A 24,087-nucleotide genomic window follows, 5' to 3' on the forward strand; every position below is an offset into this window, starting at 1 on the left:
TTCCTTTCAAGATTCTGCGGGACACTGCAGCCTCCCAGTCTTTCATCCTTGAGGAAGGTTTTGGTTGACTGCGTGGGTCTACTTCCACATACAAAGGCTGGTAACAAGTTTTTGTTGACAGTGATGTGTGCATCCGCTGGGTATCCTGAGGTGTTTCCCCTGCATAAGATTACCACACCAGTGGTTGTTAAAGCTTTGACAAAGTTCTTTTCATTGTTTGGTTTGCCAAAGGTGGCACAAACAGACCAGAATTCAAATCTTACGTTGCGTGTTTGGTCAGGTGCTGAAGCAGCTCAAAATTCGACACTGCCATTCCAGTGCATATCACCCTGAAAGCCAGGGTTCCCTTGAGTGTTTTCACCAGACATTGACGACCATGCTGTGCACTTATTGTGGAGTTTGGAAAGGACTTGGTTGAGGGGGTTCACCTGCAGATGTTTGCCGTAAGAAAAAGTGGTACAGATGTCTCTTGGGTTTAGCCCTTTGTTGGTGTTTGCCTATACTGTTCGTGGTCCCTTGAAGCTGTTGAGGTAGAAGTGGCAGTGTGTAGGAATGGAACAAAATTTGCTGGAATACGTCAGTAAGTTCAGGTTGAAACTGCATCGGACTTGTGAGATAGCTAGTGGCAATCTTGAGGCAGCACAGGCCTGGATGAAAAGATGGTTTGACAGAGATGCTAGAAGTAGAGAGGTCAAGCCTGGTGACAAAGTTCTGGTGTTGCAGCCTGCAGGCTCGCTATTGTTCACCCTATTTGGTTCAGGACTAGATTGGGACGGAGACTATCTTGTAGCCACCCCAGATCACCGACGTAGAAACCGCCTCTGTCACATCAACATGTTAAAATCCTACTGTGAGAGGGAGCAGGCTCAGTTGGATGTGAAGTCCAGTTCAGAGACAGATGAGGCTATTGTGACCCCTGCGGCGCTGTCCGGTGCTGAAGTTGCACCACCGTCTGTTAGCCTGGTTGTAGGGAAAGTCGCAGAGGAGCTGTCCAATGCTGAAGTGAACGACGTGGGTTTGTCCACGGCACTGACTAAGGGAAAGCTGTCAATTCTGAGAGCCTCCCAGCTCGTTTGTCTGCAATGCTTGGACTTGGTTGAGTTAATTGAGTCTAACAGAACACTCTTTGCTGATGTTCCTTCTCAAACACATCTATTAAGGCACTATTGATGTCGGTGATTCACAACCCATCAAACACAGCCATATAGAGTAAATCCAGATAAACGTTGTCGTCTTAAGCAGCAGGTCAAGTATATGGTGCAAACATGACATTGCTGAGCCCAGCTTCAGTGCATGGAGCTCCCCATGTCTACCTGCAGATAAAGCTAAGGGTGAAGATCACTTCTGTAAATAATTTTCTTCACTTTAAAGATTGTAATTACTTATAAGACCTTCCTAAAATGTCGTGACATTTGGCATAGATCTGACAGATATTTCGGTAGACGGATATTATTGGGCCATATTGGCCTATCGGCCTCCTGAGTGATTTTTATAATTATCACATTTCCAGTGAAGTACACCGTTTCAGTGTCATTTTAGACAGTAAAACTGTAAAATATCATGATGCCATTAATTATCTTTTTCCAGAAGTGTTTGATAAACACATTTGAGGATCATTTTAAAAAATATATGGGCAGATATATTGATATTGGAATATTTTACTCAATACATTTAGGTAATTTTGCCCCCAAATGGATCAGGCTTAATTCTAAGGCCCTCATGACAGCCCCTCTATTTCATGTTAGCTGGTCAATTAGTGACATTTTCACCACCGACCAACAACAATAAGGTGAAACCAAACATGCAACACTTGCTGCTCTGTCGTCTATGCTGTAGTTTGAATGTGCAGAAAGTTACAGATTGCTATTTACTAAGCCAAGACGATAACAATGTTCCTCCTGTTGGTCTGTCTTGTTATGTTGACTATAGCAGGTAGGGATGATTGTTGATCCTTAAGCTACTGTGTTCAAGGTGGATGTCTTTGACACTGTGGCTCCACTGTTTCAATGGTGGATTTCACCAGTTATTGTTTGGGGCATATACATCTATAATATCATCTTCTCTCTTTTCATCAGCACAGCCCTTATACAAACACACACAAACACAGGTGCTCACAGGTCCAGAACAATCTTTTGAAAACCCAATTCTGCATTCTTGTAACTGCAGTTTCTTATTTAAAACATCTGGTAATCACTGCATCTCTATTCTCAAACTGTTAAAGGATAAGTACCGTTTTTTACAACCTGGACCTTATTTCCAGCAAAAGATATGGTCATTTACTCACCCAGATAACTTTGGTGTCATTCGGCGTCGTTCGGACTAAATTAGATCCAGTGTAGCGGCGATATATCCATATAATGCGAGTAACGGGGCACCGACACACAGCCTCTATATAACGCATTATCTGCCACGAAACTAGTTCATTTCACTAATATTTTGTTACGATATGCTAGTGCTATTAGCCTCTGAGTCCGGGCTCGTCCGTTATCAACATCCGGGGTCAAACTAGCAGCAGCAGCTACAGGTAAACAAGGCGCGCTGTCGCGGGTGCGCGCGCAGCTCAGAGACGACATCTTCCAGGTCAGAGGTAGTAGCTCAACCTACAGACCCCGGATGTTGACAATAGACGAGCCCGGACTCAGAGGCTAATAGCGCTAGCATTTCATAACAAAATATTGATGAAATTAACTAGTTTCGTGGCAGATAATGTGTTATATAGAGGCTGTGTGTCGATGCCCCGTTACTCCCATTATATGGATATATCGCCGCTACACTGGATCTAATTTCGTCCGAACGACGCCGAATGAAACCAAAGTTATCTGGGTGAGTAAATGACCATATCTTTTGCTGGAAATAAGGTCCAGGTTGTAAAAAACGGTACTTATCCTTTAAGCAGCGCCCACCAGTTATGTCCCATGTCATGCGATGCCTTTATGCTCCTCTGCACACCCCTAAACTGTCAGAACCGAGTGTGTGTCTGTCCAGAGGCCGTGTCTGCCGGCCTTGGCAGAAGGGAATCTTGCCTCATCTTAGTATTTACAGTAGGATAAGCCCACAGGCCTAATTGGCATGGTCAGTGGTGAAGCATATGCACTTTCCAGTGGGAGCCCATCTGACAGGGCCACTTGCTGATGATTGCCTACATAGTCTCCATATGTGGGAGACAGAAGGGCCAGTACGCACACTGCCCTTCAACTAGTTTAGCCAAGGCCGGCTTATACCTCAGCCCTTTAGAGGACTTCATACATAATCTGAGGCCAAAGCAACACCTTTCAAGCCATGCACACAGACAAATATACATGCAAAAAAAACCAGCCTTACTGGGCAACTCGGAGCTTTAAAAGCATAACTGCCCCCCCACCTTCACCTATATCCAGATGGATACACTGACACATACACAGAGGCACACAAACACAGAGCAGAGTGACTCAGTGATGCTAAAAACATAATTGTACCATTAGCCTCACCTTCACCCCTCTCTCTCACATGCACACACACACACACGCAGCCTTGCAGTAGAAAGTGGTGTTGAGATTTGACGAGAGAGAGAAACAAGGAGGGGAGTGGGCAAAAACTGAGAAAGGGAGAAGCTGCGTGGTGCGAGTGTGAATTCAGCCTCCAGCTGGGCAGCTAAATGGACTTGGTCAGTCATTAGCATGCTAAGGTCTAGTCCGGACATTTAAGGTTATTCATTCCCCAGGCTAATCCTTCCTGAATTGCTCTTAATCAATGCCTTTTTGCTACTGGTTGTTGGCCTGCTGGTTATTTTCCACAACATCCTCAACAACACTCCAAAACCCTGCCAGCTACACCCTGGCTGAGTGCACCACACGTTTTCAGTGTTTTGGGGGCTGCAGATGTTAGCGCATACATAATAAGCTTGATCACAAGAGCCCCAACCTGGCAATGTAATTCCACTACCCAAGGTGCATCTGTTCTGCTTGTACTCACAGGAACCCCATGCTGGTGGAGCTGTTTCACAAAGTCACACAAGTCATACAGAGGCTTGGTTGCTGCCGCAGTAACAGAAATCAAAAGGCAGATGGGCCAAGGGGAAACAGTTGGATATTGGCCGTGCACAGCGTGGCACATGACTTAAAGGCAGCAAATATAAAGTGTATAGACTCAGTTGTTTATTGTTCTACATGAACAGGGAAATATCTCCATCACCTGCCTTGAAAATAGTTTCCCTGATAGCAAAGTTGGAGATAAGGATATTCCAGTGCATCACAAGTGTATGTGGATAGATGTTTCTCCAGTGGCAGCATCTCTTCTTCGCCCACACCATGTCACCTGACCGCTGTGCCGTGGGTTACCCACAATGCATAAGGGTCGTCAGATATCAGAATCAACACAATAATATCCTTGGAGAATGTTATCAACATGAAACATAACTCATGAGCTAGAGAGGTAAGAACACTATTACTGTTAAATATGACTACAGTTTTGGTCAAAAGTTGACATACAGTACACCTGTAAAGAACATGTATATCATGGCAGTCTTCAGTTCCAATGATTTCTACAGCTCTCATTTTTCTGTGATGGAATGAGTGGAACACAAAAACATTCATGAAATGTGTTTCAGTAATGTGAGATATATGTATATATACGGTAATTCTAATACTTGGTTTAATGTCTCTTGGACATTTTCAGCTCAATTAGGTGCTTTTGATAGCCAACTAAATTTGGTGGCTTCCTGTCAGCACAGTCCACATGTTCTTGATGGGGTTCAAGTCTGGACTTTGTGAAGGTCATTCCAAAACCTCAATTTTAGCCTGATTTCTTTACCACTTGATGTGTGTTTTGGATCATTGTCCTATTGGAACACCCAACTGCACCCAAGACTCGATCTTCTGCTGATGATTTTAGGTTTTCCTGAAGATCAGAGATAATCCTCCATCTTCATTGTTCCATTTACTTTCTTTCTGCTGCCAGTAGATCTGCTGCCTCACAGCTGCCTCACAGCCTCACAGCATAATACTACCAGCACCATGCTTGACAGTAGGTCTGGTGTTCTTGGGGTTAAAGGCCTCACCTTCTCTCCTCCAAACATATTGCTGCTCATTGTGGCCAAACAACTCATTATGTGTTTCATCTGACCACAGAGTTTTCAGTCAGAAGAAGTTAAGAGGCCATGCTACAAAGCAAATTTGATTTGCGCAACTTATTATAATCACCAAAATCGATCGTTCAAGTTGCTGCATATATATTTTTGTTCCAGCAGATTTTGTCACATTTTCAGAAGACCCATAATAAATGTATTATTGAACCAAACTTCATGAGAGTTTTTGTGACAAAGTAGTACTGTATGTGTTCAACTCATTCCATAAAAAAACGAGTTGTAGAAATCGTTGGAACTCTGACATGATATACATTCTTTACAAGTCTATGTAAACTTTTAACCAGGACTGTATGTTAAACTGAAACTGCAGCATTTCTGTAAAGATATTTTCGACTCCTCTGCTTCTTCGGAATTTTATCCATTTCAAATACACCTCCAGTCACAAAGTAAATAGATTGTGAGTTTCCGTGCTGCTTTACTTCTTTTATGCTCAGAGCAAAATGTGATGTTTCTGCCTCTGTTGTTCCCTCAAGACTTTGGCTGACCCACTTTTCCCTCATCGCGTGCACCACAAGGGTGTTTACAGAATAAGGAATATTTACAGTGGAGTGTTTAGAATCAATTTGATATGATGAAGTAATGCGTTTGAAACAATTAGAGGAGATCAAGCAATGCAAAGTGTATATGGTGGATGCTGTGGGTGGAGATCCCTGGTGTTGACTGATTGAGTTTCATTCTGGCAGAGACATTTTAAAAGACCATTGCCTTGTCTTACACAGTGATTGGTGTCACAAAATTAAAACTAATCAAGGTCCCTAAAAAATAATTAATGGCTTTCAAGACAGTTTAATGACAGTTAGAGCTCATTTAGGTTTATAACACTGCTGGAACAACCCACAAACTAACAAAGTCAAGTGCACTTTTATGTGATTGGTGGGGTAAGCTGGTTATTTGAGATCACATTACATTTTTGTAAATGCATTTTTTTTTATGTTTCACAGATACACAAGATAACAATATGTAAATTCTACTTTTTATGGATAAGGTCAGTGGTGAACATACCTCAAAACTACAGGTCTGAACCGGTTCAAAATGAGCTGATGCAAACAGCCCCAAGGAAAATCCGATGCGATCCAAAATGCGGTCAACCCAAGCAGCCAGCAGCATACTGTACAGACAGCTGCAATAAAGGGAAGCAGTATGCCATTTTTTTCTGCTCTTCACAGGTCACACACTCTCTCTCTCACATCAAAAAATGCATTTTTCTCCCATGATAGTTATTACATATCACAAGCTCAAAGCTGATAGTGAGTCTAGTGAAAAGACTCTTTCTATGACAATTCAGTCATACTCAATGTAACGCTATGAAACTTGTTCTCGCACTTAACCCATCTCTGAGGAGCCTCTGTCCCACCAACAACTCAATTTAAGCAAATGTGACCTTTAAATAGTAGGAAAAATACTGCACCTTTGACTTTAGACCAGGTTGTTGTTGGTCTATGGCGTAATCACTTTATGCTGCCCGAAGATAGCAATGTGCCATCAATGCATCTGGCCACAGCTCATTTTAAGACCTACTCACCCAGGTGCGCACATATGGGTGCAAGAACATTTGCTACTTATACAACTTGGGCACTGAAATTACAACTGCATCAGTGAGTCAATGACACTTGCGCTGCGTACTGCACTTTACACTTCGGCATGAAGTAGGATCCAAAATGTGATGCACCAAAAGTGCAATGGAAAGTCTCTTAATGAAAAAATCATAACCTACATGAAGCATGTGGCATATTTTTTGCTCAAGTGAAAAATAGCAGCAGATGGAAACCTCAGATCCATGTGCATCAATGAGAAGGCTGTAACCTTCCTCAAATCAACACATAACCCACTTGTCTGCCCTCTTCTGTAAAATTGAAAAAGGTGATGGCAGCTGTTCATCTTGATACCCTCCTACAGTAATATTCATATAACAGTACTGGATGGAAATGCACATTTTCATTAGTAGATTTTCTGAAAATTCTGTTGAAATGTACACTACATTTGGTTGGAAACCTGATTATTTACACTCAGACTGGTAAAATAATAAAATAACACTATGTAGAACTACCTGGACTAAATTTGAATTGGACCTGGCCTGAATCAGGCCCTAGGAACATGTGAACCCATGGATATCTCAACTTGAAACATAAAGTAGACATATAAAAAACAATTAAAGGTAAAGGCTCAGTTATTTTCATTTTACAACACAAGGGTTGTAAAATGAAACTGAGTTTAGTCCCTTTACACTGCGTAACAGGAAAAAAAGGAAAACAAACCATTTTATGTGATGAGGTGTAGAGGATGAGTTCAGGACTCTCACAGCCTGAGGAATGAAGCTGCTCTGTAGTCTGGTGATAGCAGCAGGGTGAACAGACTGCGGCTGGGTGGGTGTCGTCTCTCAGTGTCCTTTAGGCTGCGTTGAGACATCTCACTTCACAGATGTCACTAATGCTCTGTAAATGGCTACCAATGATGTCACAGGCAGTTTTAATCACTTTAACCACATTTTTAAAAATAGACAACAAAACAATGCTTCTACCATAATGGATACAAAGGTCTCTTGAATGATCGCTGTTTGTTGTCGATTTGCACTGATACTGTTTAACTTGCTAATGGGCCATTTCATCAATAGGCCTTTATATTGATTGCAATGCTTTTCTTGTTCTGCAGGTGATTCTGATGCTGACCAAGCTATTTGACTTCAACCTCAACAGCGTGACTGAGAGTTCATTATGGAGGTAAGCTTATCCCACTACATGGGCTCATAACATTTCTAGAAAACCCTCGAGCAACTATGAGTTTGACAAATAAATTGGTCAAAAGGGAGTGTTGAGTTTAGTTCTATATGTTTTTTTAATCCTGTGTTTGAACTGCTCCCAGCACTGCTCTCAGTAATAAAGAATACCAATACTGACAAGGATCCCATAATGTAAATTAATGAGACATTTAAAGCTTGAGAAAGAGGCAACAGTGTAAAAAACATCTCTGAAATGACAAGCCTGAATAGCCACCAGAAATCGCTCACATGAAAGCCACTAATCAACACCAGTAGAGCAGCCAGTGCTATCCAGCAAATTACCTTGACCAGCCTTGAACACAGCGTAGCCTTGCTTGGAGCGCCGACCTCATTTCTGACTCGATTCTGATGTAACTTTGGTAGAAGCCATTAAGGAAGGAGTGTGGCTACATTAAAAAAGAAAGCCATAACCAAAGAAGATAAAATGTATTTTTCATCATTGTTCCCTATGAAATATAGTAGCACAGACATGTTCTCTCCAGGAAAGCAGAATGAATAAAGAATGACTATATCGATCGAAACATTTCTTAAATGCACGGTGGCCTTCAGAGCTCAATGCGCTGAAGAAAACATAAACAGCCAAAACACAAGCAATTTAAAAACGAAAAAAAACATCTTTATCAACTGAAGAAAAAACATCTTCTACAGGCTGCAGAATACAGAAAAAAACACAACCGAATTTTCGAAGTCTGAAGTCACGGTATGTGGACCTTTTGTAGAAGATCATTGAAATATGTTTTTAAAGTAGAACTAAAATATATTTGCACAAACAACAAGACCATGCAGACAATTCAGAACTAAACACTTCATGTACAGTAGGGTCCAAAAGTCTAAGACCACATTGAAATTTTGTAGCTTTTAAGTGTAAAAGAATTGAAAAATATTCAGAAAGTTTGAGGATATAGAATGTAGACGAAAGTTTCAGAAGTCAAACTGTTATTCTAATTAAAGATGGTCTTTCTCAGTGTCAAATCATGGCTAGACTCGAGGTTTCTCAGGGGGCAGCGTATTGTACTGTCCAACACTTTACAGAAACTGGATTGTTGCATTAAAAGAACAATCAGGCTGACCCAAAGAGACCACACCATTAGAGGATCAATAGATCAATTGTGTTCCCTCAGAGATAGAAAAGCATCTTCATCACAGGTACAGATTTTGCACGGAAAAAATGCAAGACTCCAATCAGCAAAAGTCCTGTCAAGAAGGCTGTCTTGTAGAATCTCAGGGGATGAGTAGCAGTTTCTAAACCACTTCTCAGGATAGAAACAAGGCCTGATGCTTGAGGTTGGAGAAGAAATACCATAATTACAGTGGATGACTGTACAAAGTCCTATTTACTGATGAATCCCAGTTAATGATTGGCAGTAACAGAAGGTTTGTATGCAAGGAGAAGAACAGGAGAGAGAATGATACCACACTATTTCAAACCCACAGTGAAACATGTGGTGGGGATATTAACTTCTGGGGCTGTTTGGTCTCAACTGGAATTAGACACCTGCACAGAATTGACTCTACCCTGACCAAGGAGAAGTACTGCTCCATTCTTAAGAGACATGATACACTCTCTGGTTTGATCTTTATGGAGAAGGATTCATACTGCAGCAGGAAAATTAACAAACACACCTTACAGCTTTGTCAGAACCACTTGAAGACCGAAGAAGACCAAGGAGTCCTGACTGTCATGGACTTCCCCCAACAGTCATCTGACCTCAACCCCACTGAACACTTGAAGGGGCACTTGGAGACTGAGAAAACCAAGCATTCTGTGACATCACCAGAGGCTTTGTGGGACATTGTCAAATCATGCTGGGATAACATGAGTCAACAGGTTTTGCACGAACTTTTGGAGTCCATATCAGCTCGAGTGCATGCTGTCAGTAAAGCCAAAAGGGGGGACATATTTTAAAGATCCAACTTCTCACTCTAACTGTATAGCTGATATCATTTGTAATGAAATAGTATTGCAATCAAAATTTAAAACAAATGTAAAAGTATAGCCCGTCTCACTCCTAATGCGTCAATTACAGCAGCCTGGTTACCCCTGGCTCTACTCTTCAAATGGGTCATACTCAGGACTTACACCCTGGAGACTGGGGTTTGTGTCCCATGTGTGACCAAGAGTCGAGATTGATTTGCTTTTAAGTTATGTTCTGTAAGTAAATTAACTTAGGCGAATGACGTGATGAGAGTTGGGCCGTTTTTTTTTTTTTTCCATGTGTCCATTGTATGGCCTTCTTGTGGCTCAGATATGGCAAACAGTAGCAGACCGCCAAAGTGCCATCGTTTTACATGGTATGTGGGCTAGATGAACGTGCCTGGTACAATTTTGCTATCTGGGTAGCAGCCTCATGTTTATTGTGCTGTATTATACAGTTCTGCGTTGCAAGTCTTATTTAAATCAGCTGAATAGGTTTGAGATTCTAGTGGAGATCACAAAGTTTTGAAAAGATATCAGATATGTCAGGCAGAAGTATGAGGGAGACACAGATGAAAAAAAATCCTCAAGACATCTAGATGAATTCTATTTGATGCAATGGTGCAGCTGAAAAACGTGGCATCTAGAGTTTGAGTGTATCACTTGGTATAAGCATCATGTAGCTTCAATAAAGTGTTCGGAACAAGCTGATACTCATGCTGCATATATGATGCTTAAATATGGAAATTAATTTATGTTTTTAAGATTTAAAATTGAGGGAAGGGGTTATATAAAGGTAAAATCTAGCATTGTAGAGGTTATAACAGTTATTACTGGATAATTATATGTTGCCTAAATGTTACCAAATAGCCTATGAATAACAAATTAAGTGCATGGACCAATGACAGTATGGCCAAAGCAACCTGTAGCATTCCATTTACTTTCTCTCGGTTCCACCGAGACAAGTCTGCTGTCTGAATGGATAAAGCAGTTCTGATTATATAAAATGTCAAATGTGTCGAAGAGCTCTACCTGTATACTGAGGTTTATACCTGTCAGCTTAATTTTTGACATTAATGTCATAGGCTGTAGATTCCTTTTCAAGTTTTGAACACTTAATGCCCTGCTTCCAAGGGTAATTTTTAAGCTGGAAGGGCAGAAAAAAGAAGGAAAATCCTGTATGTGTGTTTTCACCCCGGCAGACTTATGACACATTTTACAGTGCCTAAGATTAAAAAGAGCAAAGTACGGATGGGATACCTTCATCTTTTGATTGACAAGTTTTCAGCAGAATAAACATGGTGTGTGGGGGGATCAAACACGCACTAGCTTATACTAACTCTTTAATGAGATGCAGCACAACAATCTGAAATACAACATGGATATAAAGTACAAAATAATCACTTTATAAAGGCAACAGTGGCTCATTTGTTGGCAGCTGTGTTTGTGTCCACCTGTTCAATGTATGTTTAATATTCATTTTTTTTCAGATTTGTTTTGGTCTATACCTGAGTTTGCCATACATCATTTATTTTAATCAGCCCTCTCTCTCATAAATATGTTTCCCACACATACACTTGGCTGTTTATGTGCCTGGGCAGATCGCCCAAGTAAGTCATTTTGGTGACCCGTTTTACCATTTTTTTTAATTTATTTTTTTTTCAGTTCAAGAGAAAAATGCCATCCACCAGTGCTTACCAAGTGGACAATCTCCTCTCTCCCCATCTACCACTTTCGTCTACTAACAATTATGCATGCGCTGCAGAGACACAGACAAAGACAGATATTATGTCCATCTGTAGAAACACTGAATTTGGTGTCACTACTTTTGTTTAATATGGGTGTAATTGTGCCAACTAAAGGAAAAAGCAAGGTGATCAGATAAAAGTAGTTTGCGAGTACATCAAACTGATTATTTTAGTGAATGCTGAAATAATGTGAAAAGTTAAGTAGAAGTAAAATGGTGAAATAAGAAATGAGGTACTTTAAATTGGGTAATGTAATCTTTCATTAAACCATCACAATTACACTGTCATTCTGTGGGTCACTGAGGTGACGTAGATGACAATGATGGGTGAGAGTGAATCAAACAGTACGTTTTGGGGCCATAAACACAAAACAATTACCTGAGTGTCACTGAAAGGGTCAGGAAGTTGAGTTTGCTGTGAGTTATGTGATAAGATAATTTGACCTGCATCTCTGTAAAGTCAAGTTAACTCATCCTGCCATCTTTCACAACTCATACTGTTGGCTCTGTTGCCCTGTCCAGCTAATATTTAAGTTCCCATGAAGCAAAAATCAATGTTTTCAATCACATATGACTTGCTCTATGTTTCACTTATAGGCCAGCTTTAGGCCCAACAATGGCAAATAAATAATTGTGTAGGTATTCTTAATGGTATTTTAGAGATGATGACTCATCCTACACTCTGGGATGTAAAATAATTGTGCATCCAATACACACCCTCTTAATTTTTATGACACTACCACAGATGTATAAAAGTTTACTATTAGTACTGGCAGGAGATGTTTCTAATTCTGGAGAGACAAGCTAGCTAGCTAGCGGCTGGGCCGCTGTTGCTCAGGGGTAGAGCCAGCGTCTTGTTCGCAGAAGGTCGCTGGTTCGGTGGTCTGCATGTCGAAGTGTCCTTGGGCAAGATACTGAACCCGAAATTGCTCCTGATGTGCTGGTCGTCACCTTGCATAGCAGCCACCGCCATCAGTGTATGAATTACTGTAAGTCACTTTGGACAAAAGCGTCTGCTAAATGCCTAAAATGTAAAGCTAGGCTGTTTCCCCCTGCTTCTGGTATACCTTCTAGTGTGCCTAACACACAAGAGTGGTATCAATCTGGCATTGACTGAGTGTATTTCCCAAAATGTCAAACTATGTCTTTAAGACACACTTAATTTATAAGCACACTTTTGTCATTTTACTTCATTAAAACTTTAAATTGACCCAGGAAATTAAAGTAGATCTAATATCTGAATACAATCATAATGCCTCTGTAAACCACATGAGGTGTAGCAATAAAAAGCACCTTCACCTTTCTCATTTTTGACTAATAGTGCCCCCCCCCCCCGATTTTCCCTGTTGCTGTTTTGAAACTGCACAAAGCTCTATTTGAGTTTTAGAGATATAGATGCTGGATTTAGGACATTTAGGTGAAGGCACTGCGACAAAATGACTTATATTTCATCATCAAATGGTTTGTAAAGACTATACATAGTACATAAACCTTTGGGTTTTGGGACACATTAATATGATTGTTGTCCATCTGTCTTTTGTGTATTTTCATTTAGTCTTGAAAGGTTAACGAAGTATTTCCAGATTCCCTGTTTTCTGCTGCTTATAGAGTAAAAAGACTAAAAGTTCACAGAGCAAACATCACACAGTTTCCCACAGAGGCTGCCTAAAGGCTTAAGCGCTCACCCAGAGCTATGGTAAATGTACCATTATATGACTGCTCTTACCTCATAGAGGCCCAAGTGAAGCTATTGCTCTGTGTCTCTGAAGTCATTACCCTCGTAATGGTGCATCTACTGATGATGTTCCACTCACATTATTATAAATCTGATGCCTTGAGAAAACAGAGCTTCTACTAATGGATGGATGATTAAAGGTGCATGTGGCTAAGCTGACATATTGACAGAAAGACAGAGGAATGGAGAGATGATAGATATGTTGAGAGAGCAAAGAGGATAATGACAGCACAGAACATTAGTAGGCAACACACAGGCAGAAAGACAGAGCAGCAAAGCTACAGATAACTGCGTTTAAGATAGCCAATTGGTCTGCCAGAAACCCAGCTCTCCTCAGGGAGAGTTTGAAGCTATACTAGGTATCTCTGCCTGTTGTGGCCCCAAATAGCAGCATGAGGTAACAGCTTGAAACTTTTATACCGTGAAATCACATGGCATTATGTGTGCAGGCGAAACCTGTCTGTCAATGCTTAATGCCAAAGTACATATAAAGGAAAAGATTTCACACAAGCAAGCTTTGATACTATGTGTTTCTGTCAGCCTTCACTGCCTTAATTTACAGGCTTACAGAACAAGGAACAAGGTCCATTTATCATTGTACAACACAGGGTCATACAACAGAATGCCACGTGAAGCCTGTCTATTCTTTAAAAAAAATGAATTATAAAAATGAAAAAACTCATGAATGGATAGAAAAGTGTCGCAGGGATACAACAACCACATTAATGGGACATTGCATGCCTTATATTTGATGACCTGGGAATGAGACTCAAAGATCAACTTTCTTTAGAATCACTTTATGAGTTTGCCTGCATCAGTCCCACACAGTGTTGCTTTAATTGTCCACCTTAATCCACGCACACTGGTTTGCCTCGACTTTCTGTTTTCTCTCTACCAGCAACGTTATCTGCTTTCTTTGTCGGCAGTTTCATAAAGCTGACCGAAAAACACATCTCGCGCTTAGGATTGGTTCCAATGTCATAACAGCAGGTAAGATGCACGTGGATGATGCTTGTTATGTAGCCGAACAAGACCAACGTGGTACTGAACGGCATCGCAACAACCAGGTGCATTTACAAGCTGATATGAAACAAGAAGTTGGCCTACATTAAACAGGAGAAGTTGCCTCACATTCAGTGGGTTTACAGGAGGGATGTATACCAGAGAGCGTCTCTCTCTCTGTCTGTAGAGCATGTTTGATTGACAGTACATGGGAGGGGAAGAGTGAGGGCAGATTGTCACCTAGTTAACTGATCGCAGATGGCACCAATGGGGCGGCTGTTAATATATGAAGGCTGCCCGCCCAAGTGAAATGCATGTGTGGTAAACACTGCCAAGTCACTGGTTTAGATCTTGAGTTGGTCCCAGGGCGCCGTAAGATGGCTGCCCACTGCCCCTTAGCAATGGGTTGATTGGATAATTACAGTTTGCAAATCTGCAGTATGAAAAGTCCTGCTACATGATAGTTCACTATCACTCTGTAACCACCAAACAATCAACTCGATTACTTTTGATACTAGGAGCACAATTAATTGATGGCTGTGAGGCAAGATAAATTATAGGGGTTTATGGATGGTTATCCTCAATGGAGAGTCAATCAGTGGCAAAGATAAGCTGATTACAGCTGTATGTGTATTACAACATGTTCTCATTACCATCTTTTATCTGATTCTACTTGTACTGTTGCACCTCGAGCTGTTGTAACATGTGAATTTCCCCGTTGTGGGATAAATAAAGACAATCTTAAATCTTGTCAAATACAGCATCTTGGTCAGTGGCCTTAAAGGTGCTATTTTTGTATGAAAAGTTTATTTTTGAGTCTCATTCCCAACTTCCCAACTGAGACTCAAAAATAAACTTTTCTTACAAATAGCACTTTTAAGCTTAAAACTATGACGCTCTACCTACCACCACGTTTTGCATGTGAAGGGCTCTGCAGTGAATTTAGCACGAATACATAAAATGCAATGGTAGGTTACAGTTAACAGTTTACACATTATTTAGTTGACATATTGTGACTTTTGGAGCTTTCGGTTAGGTTAAGGCACACAAAGTACTTTGTTTGGTTTAGGCACTACTAAAAAGAGAAAAAGATCTTACTTAGGGTTGAAATAGCTCAGTCTTGTCACGTCACATAACATGATGTAAGTTACGTCATTTACATTCATTAACTTACTAACATTACATAAATTAGTAACAAATCCTTCTTAAGTCTTATTCACAAACCAGACGTGAACCACCGCCCCAACCACCTACTGACTTGGACTGTTCTCGCTCTTTATACAACCACACTAGAGGGGTAACTACACCATCAAAATTAGAAGCAGAGGGCCACTGACCATGCTGCTGTATTTGACATATGTGAAGTGAGAACAGGCTGGACATACTGTATTTATTCCCAGAATGGATGAAATTGTGACAGTGAGAAGAAGCAGTGTGGCTTTTGATGCAAAAAAAAGGTTAGGATGCTTCTTTCTTCTTTTCCATTTTGAAACACACTCTTCAGTAGTGTAGCACTTGTCATGCTGGCCCTGCTGCTGCATGGAGTGGACACCTCTGGTCATTGCCTCTGTTGTTAGACCATTGATTTATTAAAAAGCAAAACAACGGTGGGGGTTGTGGCCAAGTCATGTAATCGATGTAAGCTTGATCATAGTGTAACACCGGGATAACTGACTACCACGGCAAACCTAGTGCAAGGTTTAAATGGGTTATTTATTAGGAAAGAAGATAAAAGCTAATATGCATCAGACGTTTACTTGTCTTCTCATTTTTCTTGTTAAATATTAAGAAAATATGAGCACTGCTGCTAATCATAAAAAAAACTAATCACATAAAATGTATACAAACTGCTGTTTCCATTTTTGTATTATTATGTTAATAATGGAAATAAAAACAACATTTTCAGAAATATTGCACCTTCCTACCAGACGACAGTACTGACAGTCGCCCCAAGCTAATTTTAGTTTGAGACTCCTACAGTATAGGCAAATGCTAAGGGCGCCATCCATCCGTAGGGATGCCACAAATGAGGGTAGACAGAAACACATCAAAATGATTTACTTTTACTATTTTTTACTCATACTATTTTAATACTATTAATTCTAAAATGCCCACAACAACAAAACTATGTAACATATTATAAAAGGCTTTATTTTCTAAGTGTCCTGCAGCATCAAATGCGCATCAGTTGTCTAAGATGCAAGGGGCACCAGCTAAAATCTTACCACGGGCACCAAATTGGTCAGCGCCAGCTCCGAGTGTAGCTTTGATAATAGAAATTTGCCACGAAACCTGAAGGGCAGGAATATGATGGAAAGGGATTGCGGATATGGAGGGGAGAGAGGGAAAGGTATGATTTAGCCTGCTACTCAGAAGATATACTATACTGTCTGAGTGAGCTAAAGGGTCTCATAAATTCATCCTGGAACACTCAGCTCGGCTGCCATTTGTCCACTGTCTCAAGCTGTTGGTGTTTTCAGGGCTCTAATGCAGTGAGTGACCTCATGTTAACTACCCTAAGATGTATGCAGCTCTCATCCTCCAAACCATGATTAATCCAACCCCTATGGAAAATGTAAAAAGCTTTGTAGCAGGGGCCTATCAATGTATAGTAGACTCTGAAAATTATAATTGAAACTCTATCTAATAAGCCTTTTGATAAGTGTCCATGGACATTATTCTAATCTATTTCAGAGAAAGTAAGAAGTGGGGTTGAATTGAGGAGGTTTTTTGATTGTGTGTGAAACGAGTGTTTCAAGGATGTAATTGGGAACAGCTCAATCATCCTCCGAGCATATCCAGAAACAATTTTCCTCAGTGAGCCATATCTCTGTAATAGGACTCAGTCATTCTTTCATTTATTTTCTCCTTGTTTAATCCAGCATATGGACAGTGTGAGGCATTGGCTTACCTATAGCCCCTGTGGAGCCAACATCCTCACTACTGATGGAATCACAGCTGTGTAGTCAGAGTTGCATTTTACGCCCACACATGAATAGCCTTTCAAAAGCCACTAACAAGGCAGAGAAGTTTCACTCAGCATTGTCGTCCTTGAGAAACTATCATGTTCAATTTAATTTAACTTTTCATCTTTGTTGGATCTGCCGGGGTCGGGCCTTTTTTATTGGGTCGTGTTGAAAGTTGCTGTGACACTAAAAATATGTCATTGTCCCCTAAATCAAGTAATTCTGTGACAGTGGCCTCTGAGGAGCCGATCAATAGCCTGATGATGTCATTGTCCCATGGTCCTGGCTGTTGATGGGTTCTGATGAATGATAGTGGACTCATCCCGGAGCATTCGCCTGGTGGCAATGTATTTGCTCACCATGGAATCCAGCCCGTATTAAACCTCAAAGGCATAGTAAATGAGAGAAAATTGCCAGTGTTCCATAAATATTTCTGTATTTTCACGGTTGTTTGTGAACGTCAAGCGTGAAACTAAGAAAACTCTTCAAACAAGACTTTAGTCTGGATTTAACAGCTTCACGGAAAGAAAGTGGAGGGAAAAAACACATCAGTCGACGTGAGTGATTGCTTCATTTGAAATCACACAAGGCGTTCTGCGGTGTCTTTGCTGCATTTTAAAGATTTGCATGCTTTGGGCTTTTTATCTAACTTCATGTGAAATTGTAGTAGCCCCTTGATTGAGCCTTAGGCCTCTGAAAATAAATCAGACCTGACGGCTCAAATAACTCGCTCAAACTTCCCAAGACAGGCTGAAAGGCAAAATTTCAACCGAACACAAATTTTGCATTTGCACTTTGACTATAACATTTGAATATTTCAGCACCCATTCAAAGCTGCTCTTAATTTAACTGTTCAAAACTCAGTCTCTTTCTGTGGAAATTAAGTTGTCATGTGAGACAACCCTTCTACTACTCCAGTTCCAATATCAGTGTTAAATACTGAATATAACCCAGAAATTGTGAAATCGGCCCCAAATATAAAATTACTGCCAATGTTGTGATCATGTCAACACACACTCTTTTAAATTTCTTTTAAAAACCCACAGTTTCTGTGACTGTATTTGTTTCGTGACATTTAGGATCATTTCTCATGGTGTTTTATTATGTGTTTAGCTTTTATGGGTTTTAGTTTGTTCTTTTCTGTTAACAGACTTTGTAACTGTGAACTGTAACAGCTCTCATTTATCTGTGATGGAATGAGTGGAACAAGCAGCTACAGGTCCAAAGATCAACTGTACAAACAACTGTTTGTAAGTATAAAGTGCACTGCACAGTTGTGTCACTGCCACGATCAGGAAGAAAACACAAACGATCACCTGCTGCTGAGAGAAAACTGGTCAGGATGGTCAAGAGTCAAAAACCACCAAAAACCACCGTCTGCAATGAATTAGAAGCTGCTGGAAGACAGGTGTCAGAGTCCACAGTCAAGTGTGTTTCACATCAACATGAGCTGAGAGGCTGCTGTGCAAGACAGAAGCTCCAGACGTGGTGCCTTAAAGCTCGACTGAAGTTTGCTGCTGATCACATGAACAAAGAAAAAACCTTCTGGAGGAAAACTCTGTGGTCAGATGAAACAAAAATGTAGTTGTTTGGCCACAATGAGCAGCAATATGTTTGGAGGAGAGAAGGTGAGGCCTTTAACTCCAAGAACACCAGACCTACTGTCAAGCATGGTGCTGGTAGTATTATGCTGTGGGGCTGTTTTGCTGCCAGTGGATCTGCTGCTCTAGAGAAAGTAAATGGAATAATGAAGAAGGAGGAATATCTCCAAGTTCTTCAGGAAAACCTAAAATCATCAGCAGAATATTGGGTCTTGGGTGCAGTTGGGTGTTCGAACAGGACAATGATCACAAACACACACACATCAAAAGTGGTAAAGGAACGGATCAATGAGGCTAGAATTGAGGTTTTGGAGTGGCCTTCCCAAAGTCCTGACTTGAACCCCATCGAGAACATGTGGACTGTGCTGAAGAAACAAGTCTGTGACAGGAAGTCAACAAATTTAGTTGAACTTCACCGATTCTTTCAAGAGGAGTGGTTAAAAATTCAGCCAGAAGCTTGTGGATGGATATCAAAATCGTATGTCTTCCACGTATTCCGTCACAGAAAAATGAGAGCTGTAGAAATCACTGGATCTGACAACTGCCATGATATACAGTACATTTTCTTTACAAGTGTATGTAAACTTTTGACCACAACAGAACGACAGCAAAACAACAACAAAATAGAAATGAATTTGTTATAATTATACTGTTTAATTACCTGCTTTAGACTGGCTCTTCTCAAGTACTCTAATTAAAAATCCCAAAGTGCTTTAGACCAAATACAGTTTCATCATGTGACCTAAATTTAGAAACATGTTCTGCGTCAGATTAAAAATAAAAACGTATGTTCTGCATGACACCAAAAGGGGGGTTCTATGTAACAATTTGTGGCATTTAACATTTATTAATCACTTTTTTACAGGCAATATATGTCTCTCTTGGTTGCCTATATGAGCCAGTGTCTCTTCTTAGTGCCTCTCTCCACTCAACCCCTTTAAGTTGTTTGCAGATTAATGAGTGATTGTTACCACTAGCTGTCAAATGCAGCTGCTTTTAATCTTAATGAAAGACTCTTTTAGCCCATTAAATCAGCTATCTGACAGATAGATGTGTTGTATCTGTAGCCGCTAATTGAAAACGTCAAGTCACACACATGATCCATCATTATATCACAATCCAGACTGCTGTAAAATAACCACACAAACCTCTGTGTTTGCTTCACACTGGTCAGTCTAACTGTATTCTGCCATGTTACACAAAGCAAACCATTGGGTGTTGGACATCCTGTGATCACACTGGACACAGTGAAACATGTTTAGACATCAGCTCACTGAATGTCATTGATTATGTTCAGAAAACTGTTATCCTCACTGAAAAGCAGGTGCATGCAACCCTTGTTTTTTTAGCATCTTTAGCAAAACTAAATCTGTGAATTATTATATGTTATTATTTACTGCTCCAATTAACTTGACTCTAACTTAAATCTTTGGTATTCTGTTTCTCCACATGTTTATGTTCCACTTCATGCTGTCATGTTCAACTAGAAGCAGGGGAATTTTAATTCTGATGCAGATTTTTGATTATTTGTCTTTGTGGCGTTTAGATTTTAGTGTCATTTGTATGATACTATATTGTAAAAGATTGCATCATCACCAGTATATCAAAGAATATCATTTGTTTTGAACCACACTGATAATGCACATTTGAGGAAAAAAACTGTACACAAACAATCTGTGTATGTCTGTGGACCCTCGTTGATGTGTGCAGTGTGCCAAACAGCAGCTCAAAATGAACTTTCCTGACTGTTTCATTATTTCACCTTAGACACTGTCAAAACAGGGAAATATTTATGTGATAGGGTGTGTTGTTTGTTTGAGGCTGCAGCTCAAGTCACCACAGAGTGACTGTAATGAAGTGGCCCCTGTCTTCCCACTGGGCTTCATGTCGCTGTGTTGATCACAAAAGGGACTTAAATTACGTCTGTGCTTATTTGCCCCTCACACTGAATTCTTGAGGGGAACTTTTAATTGCAACAAGTAATTCATCAAGTGTTCATCAGACCTTTTTGATTAAATTTCAGGTCAACTGACTACGGAGCAACGTACCAGAAGCTGAATGACAAAGTAGGAGCAAAGACAATACTCAGTTATCTATATGTGAGCCCTAACAACAAGAGAAAGGTAATGTCATTCTTCTGTTATTTCTTTAAATTTGATATTTGTCTTGATTGTGTGAGTTTTGTTTCCTCCTCACTTTTGGTCTGATACAGTGTGTAAAGTCAGATTGGGCTGACATATTGATGTCCTACACATCATTCATTGTTTGATGTCATGTCACTTTCTACATACATATACAACATATACTATACAAGCAAAGACATATGGACACGAAATTATCCTTAAACCCAGCATTAGACACATTTGACTTACTTGACAGATGCGGTCGCTGTCAGAATGCATGCATGTATGTTAGAATAAACAAAATGGATTACAAAATTGTGCGCACTGACTGAATCTGAGAGCAAGGATTTACAAAACTGTGCCCAGCAATTGTGAATCTATTCCCACAGTTTACAAATCTGTTTGCCCGGTTTATGAATCCATTCCCACAGATTTCCACATCCAGTTTTTTTTTTCTACCATGTGACCCTAGAGGGGCTCCGTACAGATAAGCGTCATAAGTACAACCTGTTGAAATGTTCAAGTGAAATAAGACAATGTAATTTTACATTTTTGGAGCTCATTATATTTGTATGCAGCATAGTATTTGAGCAATCTTTTTCAAAGTTCAGTGTAAAGAAGATGTACTGTATTTAAATGAGACAAGAGAGAAGATGTAACTAGGTAGTTGTTGCACCAGAGCCTTGAAAAGAAAGAGCTTCTGTTTGTTAAGAAGGACCATCCCGACTTTTCATTTTAGATGCAGTGGTGAGTAAAAGACGTATCACCTCTGATGATTCATGGACTCAAGAGGCTTTAAAGTCCAACTTCAGTGTATTTGGTGTTCTTATGATATTTCATATTTTTCTGATTCCTTTCCTGACAATGTTTGCTAAATATTTTTGACAAATAACTAAAGTTTGTGCTCAAAGTTACAAAATGTATACTGGTTCTAAAATGGAACAATGACATATTGCTATAGTGGAATCTGGGAGTTATGCATTGGTTTATATGGGTTATAAGAGTAGCTCCTTTAAGAAGAAGGGCAGTGTGTAGTGTGTGAGTGGTTGAGTGAGAGAAAGAGAGAGAGCCATGGTGGCTGTGCTCAGAGCAGACAGTTGTGATCGGAGCAGAAGGAAAGTTGAGCAGTGAAGTTTTTCAAGTCGTCTGACTATAAACCACACCACCTTTCTCTGTTTAAGAAAAAACATTGGCCATCAGACAGGGAGAAGCATGCAAATATACACTATCACCATTATCAAGCACAGACAGAATGGGGGATTTTAATCATCAGTTATTCAATTATATCAATGAATCAATCATGATCCTCAGTTTACTTAATAGGTGCTTCACATGGGATTTGAGATTAAGTCTGGTATCAAGCCAAAGTCCCAAGTATTTAGAACATTCAGCAGTTTCAATTTCAAAACCTTGTTATGGGCAGAAGGCTTGGGATCTGAAATGTTTCAATAGCAGATTGTAGATTTTTAATGGCCAGGTGAAGAGAAGAGCCAGTGGCATATAAGTTAATGTCATCTGCATAAAAATATACTTGACAATTTTAGGTGTCTGAGATGATATTGGTTATGTATATGGTGAATAAAAGAGGACAGAGAATGGACCCCGAGTTCTACCTGAGAGATAGTCGAGAACCCATTTTATGGACCGTTCATCTTGTCCAATCAAGCATAGCATTGATCAAGCATTAAGCAGCTTTTCCCAAAAAATACCAGAATTGACCTAATAAAATGCTTTAAATGGTTCTGGAATGGAAAGTGTAGCACATTGTAGATAATTGTTTCAATAACATTATTAAGTACACATAATGCAGTTGTGCTATGATCTAAATCCTGACTGCTTGGATGTAAATATGTTAACATTATGTCAGTATGCATGTCCATGATTTCTAAGGTAGTTAACTATTTGTTCAACATACTGCCAGAGTAAATGAAATGATGATGAAGAGCCGGACTCATATTTCATTTATTATGGTTTGATTTTCAAAACAGACTTCAGAAGGGATTTGATAATGTTCCAAAACTCAGATGCATTGCCAGAGTCATTTGCAAGTGAAGACAAGTATAAGCCAGATTTGGCTTATACTAAGACAGTTAACTGGCAGCAAGGAATATACTCTACAATTTCTAAAATGAATGGCTTGGCTATAGTTTCATTTTTCCTTTCTGTCTTTCTAGAACTAATGCAGTTGTCAGCTAGACAAACAGGAGTGAAAGACAAGAATGGTTTCATATTTGCAGCCATTCCTTTAGGTGGTGACCTTGTATTTTCCTGGGTTTGGGTCAACTGATAGTTAGAACAATATGTCTCTGTTCACTCCACGGTCTCACCTTTCTTCCTTTACACCACTTGAATTAGGCAGGGTTGTTTTCCCTGAGTTAATTAATGTCTGATAATGAAGATGAAATGCAACCCCACCTCAGTTCAGAGTCCCAGCTGCCCCTACGATCCAGTTAGTTGGTCTGTCAGTGACTGGGACATCCCAGAGCTCAGTTAAAGGTGCTAAGATAGTTAATGAGACCCCTTTGGCTACACATGGATGCTGGAATGTCTTTATGTTTATATCTGGGAAGGGATAAGATGCAGTCTAGCTAGCATGTCATTCTGTACCCTATGAACCTTACTGAATTTCACTTTCTATTATAGACAAAGAACAAAATGTGTGTCCAATGTCAGAAGAGACAGCCTTATAGAAGAATCCTTAATGCTGAAGTGAACCAGGAAAAATAGTTTTTAATCAGAGGTTCTCTCAGCTGGTTTGAAGGTTGGAGACGCAGCCAGCTAAAAGCTCTTTACTTACATTTGTTATTTTTGACATATGATGTACGGAGCTCTCTAACATGCCATTAAAGAGGACCCACTGAATTGAACTGAGGTAGACTCAGGTGTAGGTTCTTCTTTGCTACCATTTGTTGTCATTGCTTGCATGTTCTGCCTGAACTTGGCAAAGCCAGTGAAGACATTTTGAGGCTTTTCTAATGAGGCAGTAATTCATAGGAGACAACTGGAGAGAACAGTAGCCTTTTTGTCCAGGAAACCACTTAGTTTCCCTAGTTTAAACACACAGAACAGCAAGGAGTGAAGACCTGCAAACAACTTGGCA

At 40.1% G+C, this 24,087-nt stretch overlaps 1 protein-coding gene across 7 annotated transcripts in view; it reads left to right on the forward strand.

Annotated features, from left to right (window-relative positions):
• The window catches only part of sorcs1 (sortilin-related VPS10 domain containing receptor 1), a gene marked incomplete at its 3' end in the record, with an annotated part of 231,547 nt that overhangs the window by 117,867 nt on the left and 89,593 nt on the right, over positions 1–24,087 (forward strand). For all 7 annotated transcript variants that reach the window (XM_084342464.1, XM_084342463.1, XM_084342460.1 and 4 more), the window contains 2 exons: positions 7,772–7,839; positions 20,888–20,987. In XM_084342464.1, the coding sequence (XP_084198590.1) occupies positions 7,781–7,839; positions 20,888–20,987 (159 nt within the window). In that variant the 5' untranslated portion in view covers positions 7,772–7,780. The remainder of the gene's footprint in view (positions 1–7,771; positions 7,840–20,887; positions 20,988–24,087) is intronic.

This window comes from Pagrus pagrus, assembly GCF_965226575.1.
Source record: "Pagrus pagrus genome assembly, chromosome: 2".
NCBI lineage: Eukaryota > Metazoa > Chordata > Actinopteri > Spariformes > Sparidae > Pagrus > Pagrus pagrus.